This window comes from Dicentrarchus labrax, unplaced genomic scaffold (assembly GCF_905237075.1).
Source record: "Dicentrarchus labrax unplaced genomic scaffold, dlabrax2021, whole genome shotgun sequence".
NCBI classification, from domain to species: Eukaryota; Metazoa; Chordata; class Actinopteri; family Moronidae; genus Dicentrarchus; species Dicentrarchus labrax.
In genome coordinates, this window is record NW_026136715.1 from 27403899 (window position 1) to 27422746 (window position 18848).

Genomic DNA, 18848 nt, shown 5'->3' on the forward strand with positions numbered 1-18848 from the left:
AACAGAATGGAGAAGGTTGAAGCAGCAGAGTAATTGTGCCCGAGTGATTCAGCCACAAGAGTTTTTGTCTGGTTTGTTTCCATGGTTTCACATTGGTCCCTCATTCTGTTAAAATGTGCTCTGAGGACATTTTCTGAGAACACAATGAAGTCAGATGGGCACAGAAAGACCACAGGTACATATGTATGTTTGCTCTCCATGTTGTTTGAAGGCTGATCCAGGTGCTGTCAGAAGTAGATTTAACATAATTATATGTATATAGAGTCTTTGAGTGCTTCCTCCAGAAAAGAAATTATTGAAATAAATGTCTAGTTTTAATAATATAACAGTACAATAATAAAGATTTGTGCATTTTTTCTATAGCATGGCAAAAAACAGATGAACTCAGTCAGTGTGTGTGTGTGTTTGTGTGTGTGTAGCCTGCCCACAAACAAGAAGCTTGATGTTTGCGTGTAAACAAGTTAAATCCATTCTCTTCCTTTATGCCTGCCTGTCAAACCTCTTCTGCACTGTGTGATACTGCTGGTAGTGAAACAACAAACAGACAAAACAGACATAATAGACATTACTTGGAAAAATATTTTTGTTATCTATATATGTATAATACACCATTCGCAGTGCAAACACAAATATATTTTCCCAGTAATAACAAGATAACAATGGAGTAATAATAGGGTCATTTTAAGCTGTAATAGTTAGGTAATATATGAATAATAATGAAGTAATAATAATATGGTATCATGTTCACACTACTCATCAATACTACCATCAATAAAACTCAACACTTCCTGCAGACTTTTCAAATTAAAAGCCTACCAGGCAATGGAAGGATTATGCCCTTTGAGTTGCTTTTAATGTGAAACTTGATGGTAACTTACCTTTGATTAAAAAATGTCTGAAACAATTGAAACTAATCAGCGAATGACAACAGTAATTCTGTAAGAGAAGAGAAACTGAGAGCAGCAGAGCGCTGAGTACTATGTGACTCTGTTGTTGTGCTGATGGAATTAATGAACACTATGCTGAATATATCAAGTCAAGCGTTGGGGTTTTTTTTTTAAAAAAGATCAGAAAACAGGAAAGCGTTTTAACAAAAATGTGATATAAATTAAGGCCGTGTACAATATTCAAAAATCTAAAAGCAGAAACTGTCACCTGCCACACCTCTACACAACCCTGCGGGAAGGAGCTACCTTGCCAGATTTTGTATGAAAGGCAGCCGAAGCGCACCCTTCATCCTGTCTGCTGCGGATCTGCACATGTGTAGCTCAGCCCCACCCTCAGTCAGACGGACACACAGACCGTCGCTCTGTTGTTATAGAGTTCTCACACCCTACGCACTGCCAAAAGGCTGACGCCCAGAAACGTCCTGAACACAGCAAAACAATAAGAAAATACAGACGGGGGCGGGCTCTCTGCAGATACAGACACCAGCACACACTTCTAGTGGGTCATAAGTGATGACTGAGAGGGATTATTTTTGTGTTCGTCTATACATTGTTTTTTTAAGGAAAATCCTCAAGCCTTTAACTATACTGGTGATAGGTCAGAAAATCACTTTTGGAGTATTCACATTTAGACACTGACAAGGAGTGTGATATATGTAGTTTGCTCTTTAAGAATCTATAAAACACTCCCAGCTTGTTTGCCAGTTCCACATCTTGTTTGTTGTTTCCTGAGTGTTTGTGTGTGTGTTTAGTTCCAACAAAAGTCCTAGTTCTCCTGCTGGGTTTTGCAGCAGTTTCTGTGCTTCATTAGTGTTATGAGTCGTTCAAAGCTCTTTGTGAGAACAGCTTCAAACAAACAACACAAACCAACTCACTTTCTCTTCTTGTATCTCTTCCTATCGCTCCCTCTCCATCATATTAGCCCACCTTTCCCCAATCTCTCTCTCTCTGCTAATTTCTTTTTCAGATTTTCAGCACCTACCTACACTCCTCTGTCGGTTTCACCCCCTCACATCCTGTCTCCATCTTTCTCCTCTCCGTTTGTCTCTTTCTTACTCATTGTCAATTCTTTCATCTTTTCACATCCCTCTCCTCTCTCCTCCTACTTTCCCCAGTCTCTCTGATGTGTTGTTGGGCAGGCTGAAGCTCTGTGTGGTAGTAATGAAGCGCATTGAAGGCCAGGAATGAGCCCTGCACCTCCACTCACACACACACAGACACACACACACACACACACACACACACACACACACACACACACACGGGAAGTGCCCCTGAGGCCAGAGGGGCACATGAAAGAGGAACCTGAGCGCCAGGGCAATAAAAGGCGATCCATGGCTTCTCAGATCACAGCAGCTGTCAGACTGTGCGTGTGTGTGTGTGTGTGTGTGTGTGTGTGTGTGTGTGTGTGTGTGTGTGTGTGTGTGTGTGTGTGTGTATGTATGTGTGTGTGTGTGTGTGTAAATTCCAGTGGCACCACTGCTTTTGGGACAGGATTGGACGATGTGACAGATCAGCCTGATCTGATGCAGTCGTTAATAGACTAACTCTAGTCAACAGATGTGAAGCCGTACACATACACACTGTGAGTGGAGCTTAAACTGGTCCTCCACACAGTGTCACATCAAAGAGGTGAAGTGTCTTTAGTAGCTGTGTTTTCATCAATGTATTTTATACGCAATTTGAAGTAAGTAAGTAACTTCCTCAATTTCGGAAAAAAAAGGTTTTTGCCTTTTTTCTAAAAAGAGATGCCCTCAAAGGGAGATGGAAACACTTTCCAAATAAGTTCTGACATAGTGAACGTTTAACTCAGGTGACTGAGCAATAGTTTCATGATCTCTTCAAACCGATCTGATGGACCCTTCCTCACAATTATAGATAAAAAACAGAAATGTTTGAGGTTTGGATCTTTTAATTATGTCATCTTGTTTCCCCCTCGCCTTCTGGTTCTCTGACTGGGGAACTGACACCACCTACTGCTTATCGAGTGTTCCCACTCTTTAATAAATCATTTGACAGGGTATTTCCAAGACATTTTCCAGGAGTTTTTCTAGACAATACAGGGCAGCAGTTGCTCAAAACTGTGGTCATGGTTTAAGGGACAGTCCGTGTTACCTAGCTGAGCGCGCCACAAAAGCTAGCTGTTCTCACCACAGCAGATTTTTCCTCTTTTCAAACTGAAAACCGTAACAATAATTTGGCCACAGCACAGGCTAAAATACAGTTAAAAAATTCCAGGACAACACTGATTATTTCCAGGCTATTAGGCAAATGTAATCAAATTCTACTACTACTTCATGACTGGAAAACTAGTCTCTAAATTTCGAGGTTTTCTAGGATGCATCTTGTGAACCAACTCATCACATTTGCATAATGGTGATGGATAAAAACAAGCATTTTGATTCGGATGGAAACACGACTACTGTTAATTTGAATTTTGGAAGTGGAATATCTTTAACTGTATCTGTTTCTTGCACAGATCTGCTGTCAGACAGAGGACATCCTGCAAAGACACATGCTAATGTTTATGTATGCAGGTAGCTTCAATGTAAAAGGGGACAATTTCAGAAAGAAAACACTGTGCTGTGTGAATAGGCTTGCTTTTTTTATTTTATTTTGTTAAACTTGATCAAGGTCACCTCAAGTGATTGCTGAGATCTGGGAACATGGCAACATTATGATGGCAAAATCAGACAGGGCAAGAAACATGAGGAGTCAGACAATCAGACAGGTGGTAAATAGTTCGGCCAGATTACCAGCCAGAAAACTATGGTTAGTGTGTCAGCCACCCACCAGTGCCAGGATGAAGATGACTACTTGATTGGACTGCTGCCTCACATGAGCTTTGGTTGGACTTAAAAAGGGATTTTGCACAGGACAAGGACTGGGAATTTTGTTCTCCCACAGTGTAGTAGCTTCATGAAGGCATTGCCTCATGGCCGTTACAGTGGCAGCTGAGTTCTCTCAACAGTGGAGGGTGGATCAACTTAGTGTTTAACTCCCAGAGTTAATTGATTATTCATCTTTTGATATTTACACTGGTGACAGTGGGGGCATTGGGATACCCTTAAGTTAAAGAATCCTACAGTGGTATGACTGCCATAGCCTATGAAATTACATTGGACTGCAAACTCAGGCGACTTTCCTTATTCATTTCTTTTACTAACTCAGCTACACACTCTATGTAAAGAAAAGGATAGAGCTTAGCCTACACTGACTGTACATTAGCCAAGTGAATTATTTTAAATGTCATAATTTTAAAACTTATTAAAGTAATTATATCAAACAAGGCACCACAAATAAAGTGCAGCTTATACTATATTATTCTTAAAGATCCAGTGAGAAGGACTTAGTGGCATCTAGCAGTGTAGTTGCAGATGGGAACTTCACTCTCCCCTTCCAAGAGCGAAGGAGACACCACAAAGTGCACAAAAACGTGAAAGGCTCTATCTAGAGCCAGTGTTTGGTTTGATTCATTCTAAGGTAACGAACACACAACGATTCCTATATTGAGGTGATTATACACAAATGAAAACATACCTATAGATATCATATTCCATTTCTGCCAGTAGATTAAGCCTTAAGTTTAAAAACTGAACCTTTAATTTTGAATTTACACAATAAGGCATAGTGGTTGATTTTATTGCTCTGAACAATACATGAGTGAAAACAAGTATAACCTGTGGGTCAACTCCCTCCACTCCAACCATCAACCACTAGTGGAAACATTCGGGCATTCCAGTGGCAGGCTGAACCCTGTCAAACATCTTGTAGTACTTGTGTATCAACATCCCTCTCTTTTTTATGCTGTAAAACCTTACAATATTTTTGATAACTCATCCTGAACGTGGGGGCCAGTGCATACATTTATCCAGTCAAATAGAGTGAACAATATGATTGGAATTCAATAAATTAAAGGTGTGAGGAATTCATTGCCAGATGCAAGGTCTTACAAATAAAAAAAAGTGTTCTATAAATAGAGTGTCAAAGACAGAAAGAAGTAACCATGGCTATTGTGGACTAAACCCTCATTAGAGTGAGCATTATACACTGCCCGTCCCAAAAAAAAGTCGCACACTGTAATATTTCGTTGGACTGCCTTTAGCTTTGAGTACGGCATGCATGCGCTGGGGCATCATTTTGATAAGCTTCTACAATGTCACAACATTTATTTCCGTCCAGAGTTGCATTCATTTTGCGCCAAGATCTTGTATTGATGATGGGAGAGTCACACTGATGCACAAAGTCTTCTCCAGCACATCCCAAAGATTCTCAATGGGGCTGAGGTCTGGACTCTGTGGTGGCCAATCCATGTGTGAAAAGGATGTCTCATGCTCCCTGAACCACTCATTCACAATGTGAGCCCAATGAATCCTGTCATTGTCATCTTGGAATATGCCCGTGCCTTTAGGGAAGAAAAACTCCATAGATGGAAAGACCTGGTCATTCAGTATATTCAGGTAGTCAGCTGACCTCATTCTTTGGGGACATAACGTTGCTGAACCTAGACCTGACCAACTGCAGCAACCCCAGATCATAACACTGCCCCCACAGGCTTGTACGGTAGGCACTAGGCATGATGGGTGCATCAATTCATTCGCCTCTCTTCTTACCCTGATGCGCCCATCACTCTGGAACAGGGTAAATCTGGATTCATCGGACCACATGACCTTCTTCCATTGCTCCAAATTCCAATCTTTATGCTCCCTAGCAAATTGAAGCCTTTCTTTCCGATTAGCCTCACTGATCAGTGGTTTTCTTATGGCTACACAGCTGTTTAGTCCCAATCCTGAGTTCCCTTCGCATTGTGCGTGTGGAAATGCTCTTACTTTCACTATTAAACATAGCTGTGGGCGCCCGGTTAGCTCAGTTCATAGAGCTGGTGACTCATGTACCGAGGCTGAGTCCTTGCTGCAGCGGCCCAGGGTTCGAATCCGACCTGCGGCCCTTTGCTACGTGTCATCCCCTCTCTCTGTCCCCCTTTCCTGTCTATCTTCAGCTGTCTCTATCATAAAGGCAATAAAAAAGCCCCCCAAAAATACTAAAACATAGCTGTGAGTTCTACTGTTGATTTCTTACGATATGAACGTTTAAGCGATCTCCAATCACAATCATTCACGAGTTTTTTTCACGAGAAAAAGATGATTTACCAAATGAAGTCCTACGTTTAGGAATACTGCACTCTCCCCTGATAACTGATCGGTTTTAATAATGCGTTGGACAATTCTTAACCTAATTTTAGTAGTTTCAGCAATCTCCTTAGTTGTTTTCTTTGCTTGATGCAGGCAAATAATTTGACCCTTCTGAAACTGATTAATATCCTTTCCACGACCACAGGATATGTCTTCTGATATGGTTGTTTAAGAAATGAGAAGCTACTCACTGCATCAGCTAGGGTTGAATAACTTGTTGCCAGCTGAAACATATTGATCACTGCAGTAATTATCCAAAGGAAGGCTCTTAGCAATTTTTTTAGTTAAATCTAGGTGGTGAATTTTTTTTGGGACGGGCAGTATAAAAAGGGGAAATCACTGATTGTAAGGTAGGTGTCATCAATCATCGGTTAATTTGAGAGGTATAGATCACAGGTGCACAAGTTATAAATAGGCTTTTTTAGAACCTGCGTAATCAAGGTTTTCTATGCTCACTATCTTTTATGAACTGAACGTAAGCACACCATTAGAAATTATCTTAAGACTCAGTTCAAGTATAAATCTAAGTTCATTTTTCATAAATTAGGCCACTGGTCTGACTAGCTACTTATCCACATTTGAAGTTGCAGTAGGTAACTTCTATAAAAATAACTTTTTGTCATATTTGCTGAAACTTTTACTATATCCTGACAGTAGTAGATGAGACTCCTAGTGCTGCTAATGACATTTGCAAGAATTCGTCAGACCTGCTGAATGAAAACAAACAATCAGAGCCAAGAAAGATAGTTGATTGTTAAGTCTTATTTCCAGGTCGTGAAATATCAGTGCTGGGACTCAACAATCATCTTCAAGCAGCTAGCCCATAGCGCCTGTCCAACAGTTTTAGGTCATATTAGATAGTAGAGTAATATCATGTGTCAGAGGTGTGTGTTTGGATATCAGCTGTCAAATTCTTTCCTATCTCTGTTTACATGTGGAAACCCCCTGATAACAATGCAGGCAATGGAGGTCTTGGTGGATTTGAATAGTCCTCTGAAGGATTTAAATCCCTCTTGTAATTATACTGCTGCCCCATATTTATTATTATTTATTTGTTTTAATACATTTTTTTGTACTTGTATTTATTGGTTCAAAGGTAAGACAGTACAGGGGATGGATATCTGGTTTCTTGCTCAATGTGATCTCAGTGTCAATGAAAAACAACTCACAATGGTGAAATCCAGTTATACTCGCTTCCAAATGAAACATTTCTCCTCAACGCTCATCAACCTGACAGTTCTCTGGCAGTAAAGAACTGTGGATTTGGAGAGGGCATAAAAGAGGACGGCAGGTAAATGATATTCAAATGTGTCATCTCTTCAGAGAGAAAACTCAGAGCTCCCTCAGGAACTGTCTGATGAATATTAATATGTGGTAACAACAGTAGCGGCGTGCCAGGCCTGTCAGGTCTGGAGACAGGTTTCTAGTTTGAGGGCAGAGAGCGTCGCTTCTCCACCTCTCACAGCTTTGTCAACTTGTTTTCCCTCTGCGCTACATGGGAGCTTTGTCGCTGGGCTCAGGATTTCTCTCTGCTTTGATATCTTTCCTCAGTTTGCCTTTGGTGTGTACTTCAGAGGCACTGTGGAAGCACTCATTAACACACTCTGACAATTGTTTTCCTCCTCTTTTATGCCACTATACTACCTGCCACCCCACCTAATTGTCCCATGAGGGACACGGCAATGAGAATAGAGAAATGGCCTTATTCATCTTGAATTAGTATTTGTGCTAATGTCTGATAAGGCAGCATATTAGTGGTGATATTATAGAGTGACTGTAAAATGGGAACAAGTGCATTTGCAATGGTGTAACAGTTTCAAAAACAAAGTTGGCTATGACTTTGATGGGAGCCATGATTGGTACATTCACATGTTTCTCTGGTGGTCCCATTTCCCGTGTTGGGAAGTCATTCTTCCGACTTCAGTGTGTTCATGAGCTTTAAAGTGTAACTTTTCAATTCTGCAAGCTCCCTCCTCTCAGCATATTTAAAAAAATGAGTCAGAGACCTGCAAAGGAGAGTGACTTTAGGGGGCTTGGCCATCACACCGCACACTCACAGCTGTCTGTAAAAGTTTCTGTGTGGTTGCTGAGTTAACGGCTGTGTTGTAGCTAGGCTAAGATGCTACACAGAAGATGTTTTGCATTTCATTTCTCAGAGCGTTTAAATAGTTAAGATTCATAAAAGCGTGCTAAAACAGTTTGAAGCCTTATATTAATGATTTTGTCCCAGATGTGTTGCTGCAACACAAAAATATTAATGTTTACCTGACTTGTTATCAGAGTTAATGCCAATGATTAACTCTTCTAACTAATCTAGGTCACTCCACGTGGGAGCAACTAACGGTTACAACTTAACACCACATTACACATTACATGTGAGCAAAAAAATGATGCAATGCAATACGTAAATTAATAATAAGCTTATTACCATCAGCTTTCACAGTTGCTGTTCCCAATTGAGGAAGTGTTCACATTTTCATTTTTTTTTTTCCGTGAACACCATATAAATGCATCTAAAGGTATGTTTTCATTAGTGTATAATCACCCAAAAATAATAGGTGTTTTTATGTGCAGAGGGAGTGGGTCCTCTTTTGCAGAGTCTGCCATGTTAAACCACCATGTTTCTACAGTAGCCCAGAACAGACAAACCAAACGAGTTTCATAGCCATTGTAGTTTCTCCTACACAGGAGGGTGAAGCGTTGTAATCTTCAACTACTAGATACCATTAATCCTACACCTTAAGATATTTAAACTCCAAAATCACTCATATTAAGGCATTATGGGTCAACCAAGTGTAAACCCTCTGTAGATAAAGGCACAATCTCTACACAACTCACACTAAACCTGAAAACCTGCTGTATATGCAAATGTTTAGACTCTTAATATTGTATGGCTTCTATCCTTCTTTCATGTTGGTTTCCAATAATTTTGTGCATCAGACGTACAACATCAATCACGCAACTGTAACCTCAACACGCACACCCAGTGCCAATGTTTCAGTTCATAATAATGTGTGTATGATTAGAAATTCACTTTTATTTGCCTTGTTGCTCCACAGAGAGGGAAGGCACTTCACTGCACACAGCGGTAGTCTACACACAATGTCTATATCATACATTTTTTAACACATGTGCACAAAGGGTCCACCTCACTCATGTGCCTGCTCAGATCATAAATAGGAGGGTGTGTTCTCTGTGTTTAAGCTCTTGATATATACAGTAGACACGTACTATCAAGTTTGACAAAGGCAGACGAGAATGTATAATGACAGCTGTGCCCTGTTCTCGGTGCTGATTGGCATTAAGTGTGGGCGTGCAGTGTTCATTCTGTCTTTGTTGTTGTTACAGTAGTTCAGAGTGAATTGACTGGTTGAAGAGTCAAACCACAGATCAGCTGTCAGCAGCTGTCTTTCAGGAAGCAACACGCACCCTGATCCCCCCAATAATAAACTATATTCTAAGTGGAATAGCTCATAGTTTAGCTGATTCTGAGAGTTGTAAACTAATCGATCCAGAATTCCTTTGTGATCGGACTGAGACCACTTTCTCTAAAGGGTCTCTGGCTGTTTTAGTCCACACCAAAGTACAACTGCTGTGTGCAAATCTGCCCAAATGAATCGTACCAAGGGGTGAAAACAAAACAAGAGTTGGATGCAAACAGACTAAACAAGGTTTGAAAACAACCCTGTTGAGCAAATGCTAATAAATTTAATACCAGAAAAAGAAACTCTATATATAGTATAATCACTCTCTGGGTAATGATCTGAATGGTATCTGAATGGAGTATTTGATTTAAAAAATGTATAGAAATCAAATAATTAATTAAATATCAACTTTATTTATGTTTAGGTTTAGTGGACTAATGTTCATTTAATTATTATACATATATACTATATATAAGGGGTGGCTGTGGCTCAGAGGTAGAGCGGGTTGTCCACTAATTGGAAGGTTGGCGGTGCGATCCCTGACTCCTCTTGCTGCGTGTTGAAGTGTCCTTGAGCAAGATACTGAACCCCAAACTGCTCCTGATGCTGTGCATCGGTGTATGAGTGTGTATGAATGACTAGTTTCCGTTCTGGTGAGCAGTTGTCACCTTGCAGCCACTGCCATCAGTGTATGAATGTGTGTCAATGGGGAGAGTCTGGCATGTAGTGTACACCGCATTAAGTGGTCGAAAGACTAGAAAGGGGCTATATAAGTAATAATAAGTTATTATAACTAAAGATGAAATCTCTATATTTTAAAGGTTACAGTGTAACCAACAACATGTATGCTGAAACTATAATACGCAACATACCACGATTTAATGATTTGTGTGGTTATATCATTCAGCTCTTACCTGGTCCCAGTCTATACTGCGGAAAAATGTGTGTGACTTGATATCTGTGAAGCCCGTCTGGACCTGGCAACCCAGCCGCTCCTTAGGATCCTGTTGGGACCAAGACAGCTGGTCAAGAACGTAAACAGGAGCAAGACAATATTCTCAATAATTTAGCATCTAGAGGTAGAAACTGCAGGCTTACTGTCAGGTTAATTCTACTTAATGTGGACAGTAATAAAGTCCAAGGGGGACTATGTCAAAAAAATGTATTTCAGACGTTCGCAGCTCCAAAGAGAATCAATTGCCATGTGGAATATTAGTAATAATGCTGGCCCCACAGGTTTCATCATGCACTGTATGTGTTATGTGTACATATAGCCCCCCTCTGACTGCTTAACTGTGCTCTATTCATCACAACAATTATGGTGATATCTCACAGAGGCAAAGTCCATGTGGAAATATACAATGCTGTTTGCACGAACAGAAGCCCCCTTATGTATCAAAGCTACACTAAGACGTCACACACACACGAAAGCTTGATGCAAAAAACATGAAACCAAGGCCTGAAATACATAAACGTACAGTTCTGCAAATGTACACACAGAAAAATGTGCTATACCTGTTAATTATACACAATTATACACACCACAGGAAAATTGCCAAGGCAACCAGCAATGATACTGCGCAGAAGCACTATGCCTAAACTGTTGAAGAAACAGTTAAACTATGTCATTTTTTACATTTCTCATTCAGTCTTTATGCTCTATGCTATGCTAAGCTATGATAATAACATAACATTCATATGATACCAGTATCTTCACTCTAGCTTCAAAACATAGCCTGCTACAGCCTCTGAAAGACAGAGCAGAGTGGACAAGGTAAGGATAATGTGGTGGCCAATTAGATTTTTCCCACTTTGGACACACCCCTGGAGGTACTTATCCATAGTCAGTGTATTACCTACAGTACACAGCAGTCAGTGTGTCCCCAGTTTGGAGAAGCAGACAGAGATCCTGGCAGGGAAGCAGAGCAACCACCGCTTTACCTCGCCATCAGACAGCCTTTGTCTTTGGCAGAACGTCCGTATTCCTACATATAAGCCCACCATACACAGTATTACGCCGCAGATCCGCTGTTTGAAATCAAACATCATGTTTCTAAAGATTTCAAAGATGGTACATGCTACTTGTTTTTCCAGGCTGTGCTGCTATAACTCTGACCCAGCTGATCTGCGCCGCAATACAGTTGTGTGTAGGAATATGGATGTTTTTTAAGTGCAAGAGAAAAAAGCTGTTTGACAGCGAGGAAAAGTGGTGAAAATATTCTTAATATAGCGTACACTTAAACTGATATACATTTTTTTGAAGTGGGCCTTTTTATGTGGCTAAAATACCTTTTTCTGTAGCCCCTGTCCATATGCTGACCTCCATATACTGTAGGTAATACACTGACTATAAGTACCTCATACAACCCCACTTCAAAATACTAACTATCCCTTAAAGCAGGAATTACACAAGTTACAAAAAACAAAAAACATACAAAAAACATTTCAAACCTTTTTACAGATACAACAAACAAAAGATGTATCTTGTTCTTGTTCCTTGACCCAGTCTGCAAATAAAGTGACCCCTGACACCAGGTTGAGACCATAGACTGTATGACTGTAACATGCAAACATAATTTACAGTTTTATATTGTAAACTGCTCTGTATCCACGTTCTTCTATCTCACCACAAAAATAAAGGAAAGAAGCACTTTATTTGGCTCAGAGTGTATGTGTGGGTTAATGCGTTACAATAAAGAGGCCTTCCCTGGCTGTCCATAACAGCCCAAGTTCTTGGCCATGATCCCACGCATGGTGATTTGACTGAGCAGCAGTGTACACAGACACAGAGAGAGAAGAAGAGGTCATACTGGGAGTGGACTGCTCTCACCTTGTTTAGAAAGCCCTTGAGCACACTGGCAGCTTTCACCGACAGAGACCTTGGGATGCGAATGGGCTTCTCGAGAATAACTGTTGGAGAAAAAAGAGAAGAGAGAGGGAGAGAGAAAGAAAAGGACAATCGTGAGTAGGGAGGAGGATGATTCACAGTCCAACCTGCCTGTGGGTGACCATGTCTGCTGCGTAGGAGTCAAAAGAAGGGAGGAGATACAGAGGACACTATTCTGTTCTTTCTCTCACTTTTGATGGTCTACACACAGCCTTGAGACTCCCACAGCTCAACAATGTCATACTAATGAGAACAAAAACACTCGCTGAAAAATAGTTTTTCCCTCAAAAACTAAATCCAAGGATGTAGTACTGCTTCACAGATTAGTGCTTCACGCTGAGGTGACCAGAGTTTTTTGCTTTCAATCACAGCTCAGGTAATGTGACCAGTGCGTGGTCTCATGCAGGGCAATAGATCCTCCTAAATGTTAAACACTTCATTCAGCTGCACATTGTCTTTTATTAAACCAAGTGTCATCTCTTTAAACAGCACCCTTTTACTGTCAGCTGCCATAAATCGGATGACAGAAGAGAGGAGCTGATCAAAATGTTGATACACTCATTTGTGTCATCTTCAATTATTACTGTGTACTCCCAACAATAAGCTCGTCGAGTGGGAGTGATTAATTTGTGGACCTTATTCGCCCCGGGGTTTGCCTTTTAGGCAACAGGCTCAGGCTTGTCCTTTCACCTCAGTGGTATCTTGGTGGACAGTGGACAGTAATCTTCTTGGTCTTGGTTGTTTAGGTTGGGCGTGTCTTAGGCTACCTTCAGGGACACATTTCAGAGCAAAGATCAGTTAACTGGGGACCCATTCAACTGACCCATCCTGAGTCCTGTCCCATTAGAACCTCAATCAACTTTCTCCTTTCCTGTACTTACATATGCTATGTGCTAGGCTCTCTCTCTATGCTGAAAAGACGATTACATTTTGAAGATGGTTGAAAGATAAAAGCAACATATGGTCAATTCTTAAGTTAACTAGTGTTAGCAAAACATCTAGCTAGCTAACGAGTGATGTAAACTAGCTAGCCAGTTAGCTTGCATTTTGCTCATATTAACTTTCAGATGTAACTAGCTAGCTAATGACTGATGTAAATTAACTAGCTGGTTAGCTGGGGTTTTGCTAACATTAGTTAGCTAAGTTAAGTTTCATGTCCCATTAATGCATGTTACTAAGTTCTTGTGCTTTCTCGTCTCGCAGGTTCTCATGGATCCTGGTGGAGCCTCCTGCCATGGTCCTGCTAGACTGCCATTGCCAATATCACTGATATTAGTGTTATTATTATTATAAGTATTATTATTGCTACGGTTACTGTTGTTGCTGTTGTCACTGCTCATTGTCCCCCATCGTTGCTGTTGTCATGTTCATCATCATCAGTCACTACTATTAGTGTAGTTGTTGCTACTGTTGTTGCTGTGCACCTGTCTGTCTGTCTCTGTCTCTCTCCCTCTCTCTCTCTCTCTCTTTCACCCCAACTGGTCGAGACAGACGACCACCCACCTAGAGCCGAAGGATCTGTCCTAGGTTTCTGCCTTTTAACAGGCAGTTTTTCCTTGCCCTTGTCGCCAAGGTCTTGCTCATGGTGGAACTGTTGGGTCTCTGTAAATAATGTTATAAGGAGTTCGGTCTAGACCTGCTCTATTTGAAAAGTCTCCAGAGATAACTTCTGTTATGAATTGGCGCTATACAAATAAAATTGAATTAAGATGTGACTATATGTTGCTTTTATCTTTTAACCATCTTCAAAATTTTGTTGTTTTTTCAAAATAGAGAAGCCTAGCCATTAGCATATCTACGTACAGGACAGGAGAAAGTTGGGACATGGTTCTTACCGAGGATTGCTCAACTGTTATTGAAGCACAGAGCAAAAAGGGGCGGGACTAAGGGGGGGTCAGCTGGGGTATAAATGTATATGAATGCAAGAAACAGCATTCACATAATTCTTCTTTTATTTCATTGGGCCCCACCCCATTTCTGAACAAACGTCTCGTAGTATAGTGGTGAAATTATGCTGCAAAAAGAAGAGCATGTCATGTTCCACAACTTTATCTGTGGTGCTCTTCATCATTACTGGATAAATATCAGATATTGGTACAAAATGCTGAGATGAGAAGGCAGACTACTGTTAATCTAACCCAATGCATTGGTGTAGCTGTTATAAATATATTATCAACCAATTATTGACCAAGCTCATGACAGATATACAGATAAACCCTTTTATTGGTATCAGCCTGATGAAGACTTTTGAGATCTGAGACTGTTGTCCAATGACCTTTAATGCTCAGAGGTATTTTTAAAACTATTACACCAACTCAAACCAGTTTTTGCATTATATTTCCGGTATTAAAATGATACAGGTTTTAATGTTAATACCACTTTTTGGCTGGTTCCCCCACTGAATCAAATGTTTACCAGCTGTCTGTCTAAAGCTCTGGAGTTGGCATGTGGAGCACTTATACCCAAAGCACGGCCTGGCACAGGGTCTTGCAGGGTGGCATATGGCTTGGTGGCTCCTATAGTGAAAGGGTTGGTTTCGATTGGCAGGCATTCATCCAGGAACCTGCTGCTCTACCGGTAAGACCGCCAGGAGGACGGTACTGGTGGCAGATGCTAGCCATGGTGCCACGCTATGCTCCTGACAGTCACAGCAGAGACATAATGCGTCACACAAGGCTACTGGTAGTATGGAGGAATTTCTGTCATGGAGGACTGTGTGGGTGGCTGTGTGAGAAAGGGAGGGAGGAGGAGGTAAGGGGGTGTGCTATGTAAGGGTACCATATGGCTTGAGGAAACACAAATGCAAATAGAAGGACGGATATTATAAAGGTTCCTCTACCCTGAGGGTGCGATCACACCCACAGTTTGTTTGCTTTGGTCCAAACCACCCAGAAAAAGTTGACTTTGTTGCAATTTTGTATTTACGTTGTGTAGGTTGGCACTGCGATATCACTCCACAGGTCCAGTGTGTAACATTTAGGAGGATCTATTGTCAGAAATGGAATATAATATTCATAGGTATGTTTTTTATTAGTGTATAATCACCTGAAAATAAGTATCGTTATGTTTTTCGTTACCTTAGAATGAGCTGTTTTTATTTACAGAGGGAGTGTGGGTCAATCTCTACAGAGTCCGCCATGTTGAACCGTCTTGTTTCTACAGTAACCCAGAACAAACAACCAAACACTGGCTCTAGGTAGGGCCTTCTGTGCTTTTTGCAAGTTTTGTGGCCACCGTAGCTTCTCCTACACGCTTGGAAGACTGAGCTGTATTGAAATGGTTGCAATGTGCAACTTCACAGCTAAATGCCACTGAATCCTACACATTAAATCCTTTAATTGGTCATCCCACTATGTTTAAGATTTGAGTTTAGTGACTGTAATTCAGCAATTACCATCATTTCATGGCATGAATGACTTAAGGGCAATGCATGGCAGTCCATTGCAAAGCTTCACATCAATGTTACATTCTTCTCCGTATGCACGGGAGGTTGAAATTCTGTTTTTCCAAAGAGACACATAAATGTCTCTGCAGGTCTACACAGAGAAGGATGCTATGAGTTAACTGTAGGTGGCACAGTCGTGCAGATGACTGGACGTGCACAACTCCCAAATTACAGCAATGCTTTTTGGACTTGTAAGAAAGGTTCAACTCCTATCGGGAGGCGGCTACAAAACAAAAAACAAAAAGAAATAAAGAAATGTATTGAGTGGAAAATATTTTTTACATAGACAATAAAAGTCCAGTGTGTAAGATTTAGTTGCATGTAGCAGTGTAGTTGCAGAATAAAACTCCCCTTCCAACTGCTTGGGAGAAACTACAGTGGTCGCAAAGCACGCAAAAAACGTGAAAAGCCCCATCTATAGCCAGTGTTTGCTTTGTCCATTCTGGGCTACTGTAGAAACATGGCAGTTCAACATGGCGAACTCCATGGAAGGTGATAGATATAAACGGCTCATTCTAAGGTACGGACAACAACGATTCTAATTTTCAGGTAATACACTAATGAAAACATACTTATGAATATTATATTCCATTTCTGCCAATAGATCCTCTTCAATGTTAAACACTGGACCTTTAAAGCATACAGTGAGATTGGCTCCAGTAAGTGACAATGATAGCAGCAAACAGAGAAAACTAATTTAAGCTTTAACACCCCCTCTTTCGAAACATATAGGTGATGTCACATATGCTACATCCATTTATCAATATCTGATCTATGCTTCATAAAAAAAGGGTAGCAGCACATTCAAAAATACAAATGTAAACATTAGTCCAGAATCCAGTTAATTTTTTCCCTCACCTCATAATGTTATGTCTTCCAAGTACAACTAACTGCTGGCCATCATATTTCTACACTGTCTCTTTATATCATTAAAACACAATTTTGAAACATATTCCAGCAACAGAAAAAACGTGCTCATGGAAGTGTATGTTTTTGGGGGATATTTTCTACAACTCTTACAGTCACTTTGCAGCCTTGACTGATGAAAGACAGAGACCTGTGTTATCAGGTGCCACAGTGTGGTTATTTGGCACAAATGAAAATGCCATCAGCTGCCAAATGAAGCAAACTAATGGAGAAAAGGCTGAACTGTTCCACAAATTCACCCTAAATCTCATCTGTAATAAAGGGCCATGATGTACTGCCAGCTTTTCCACAGTTCATGAGGGGTGGGGGAGCATGCATCACAGCATGTGTATGCAGCAGTACATCATTACATTATTTCTAAAATATTAACCTGTTTCTGGTTCATGCACATACTGTGACAACACAATGTCAACTTTTGAGTGATGAGATTCATGTAGATAACATCCAGCTGTTACATTCTTGTTATCCCTTAAAGCAGTGGTTCACAACCTGGGCATCAGGACCCCCACTAGGGGTCTCCAAAGCGTCATGGGGGCTGCAAGGCCTTCTTGATTTTAAGGTGTGCCAGAGATCTCATACAGTATATACAGTAAGGATATATGTAAGCATTTGATTCACTTCTGTGAAGAAAAGTAAATGTAAATTGTTAGGTAATGGTAAATAGAACAATGGCCGAGGGTCAGGGACAAGAAAGCACAGACATTGTCAAAAAGGAAGCCTATTAAGTATCTATGATTGTTAGACATGAAAAAAAATATACATAATACAGACAGAGAAGTGTATAAAAAAGTTTTCTAAACAGGAAATAATAATTCATCCAAATCCCTAATTCTACACAAACGTCTTGCAGTTACTGAGTTCACTGTTTGGGTTCACTGTACAGGTTTGAATGTAACATGAAATATCCATAAAATATGTCACTCAGCCAGGGGTTTACTAAATGATAGAAAAGGACCAGCTCCCTTAGCAGATAAAAACCTCTCATTCTAAGGTAACAAAAACCTGATACTTATTTTCAGGTAATTATACACTAATGAAAACATACCTATGAATATTATATTCCATTTCTGACAATAGATTCTCCACTTTAAGAAAACCAGGTTGTTTTTTAGCCTGACCACCACGCATATTTGCACTGATCCAATGGGGTTTAAAGAGTTTAATCAGCCCAAGGGTAGACTTTTCTCAACCCATAAAGGAACAATCTGTCAGCTAAATTTGAAACACACAAATCATTAAATTGGATTTCCAAGGTGGAAATAAATGAATTTCATACAGTGAAAATCATACAGGAGGAACATGTTCATGAACAGGGAATATAATAAATGAAACAGCACGAATATATGTTCTCAAACTGTTATTTCCCTCTGCCTTATCAGGCTATCTCTAATGTAAATAACAATAATATGTGTACTCAAAGGCTAAGGGCCTGTCCTCACGAATACGCGGCCTCACCCAATACGATGTTGTTTTGAAAAAAATCTACATAAACACAGCGTCGTTTCCAGAAATATCTGCGTCCACACGGATTCACTGAAACGACCCAAAACGCTGTAGTACATATGCCAGGCCTGTATGTGGCGCTGTGACGCCGCCACACCAATACACTAAAACCAGAAGAGAAGCCATGGAGCATGCACTGTTTACAAACAAGTAGTAGTAGTCCGCCATTAGCGGCGGTGGCTGAGGTTAAAGGCTAGAGAGGAGGGGCTAATCCGTTTTCGCCGTCCAGACGACTCTGGGCAATCCGGCGTTTTCGGATTTTCCCACTCTAGGACCCGTTTCCAAAAAATACAGTTTTCACACCCCGAAACTGCCGTATCCGTCTGGACGCAAGGCTGATACGATAAAATATTTATCGAGATTTGAGAAAAAGCGTATTCATGAGGACGGCCCCTAAGAGATAGACAGACTAAAACAAAACAAGAGAGGATTGAGAGACCAACTAATTAACATTTGAGAGAAATAAAATTAGCCCTGTTTCTGAGATTCCTCCATTTTAATGAAGCATATTACAACCATCTA

At 40.5% G+C, this 18848-nt stretch overlaps 2 protein-coding genes across 7 annotated transcripts in view; one reads left to right on the forward strand and one right to left on the reverse strand.

The window, feature by feature from the left end:
• Positions 1-18848, reverse strand: part of prkcz (protein kinase C, zeta) — a 130416-nt gene that overhangs the window by 16975 nt on the left and 94593 nt on the right. For all 6 annotated transcript variants that reach the window (XM_051426380.1, XM_051426379.1, XM_051426384.1 and 3 more), the window contains 2 exons: positions 12395-12474; positions 10479-10568 (listed from right to left, as the gene is read on the reverse strand). In XM_051426380.1, the coding sequence (XP_051282340.1) occupies positions 10479-10568; positions 12395-12474 (170 nt within the window). The remainder of the gene's footprint in view (positions 1-10478; positions 10569-12394; positions 12475-18848) is intronic.
• The window catches only part of LOC127378006 (tumor necrosis factor receptor superfamily member 14-like), a 229190-nt gene continuing 217683 nt past the window's right edge, over positions 7342-18848 (forward strand). The window contains exon 1 of the mRNA XM_051426419.1: positions 7342-7351. The gene's annotated coding sequence lies outside the window, so the exon portion shown is untranslated. The remainder of the gene's footprint in view (positions 7352-18848) is intronic.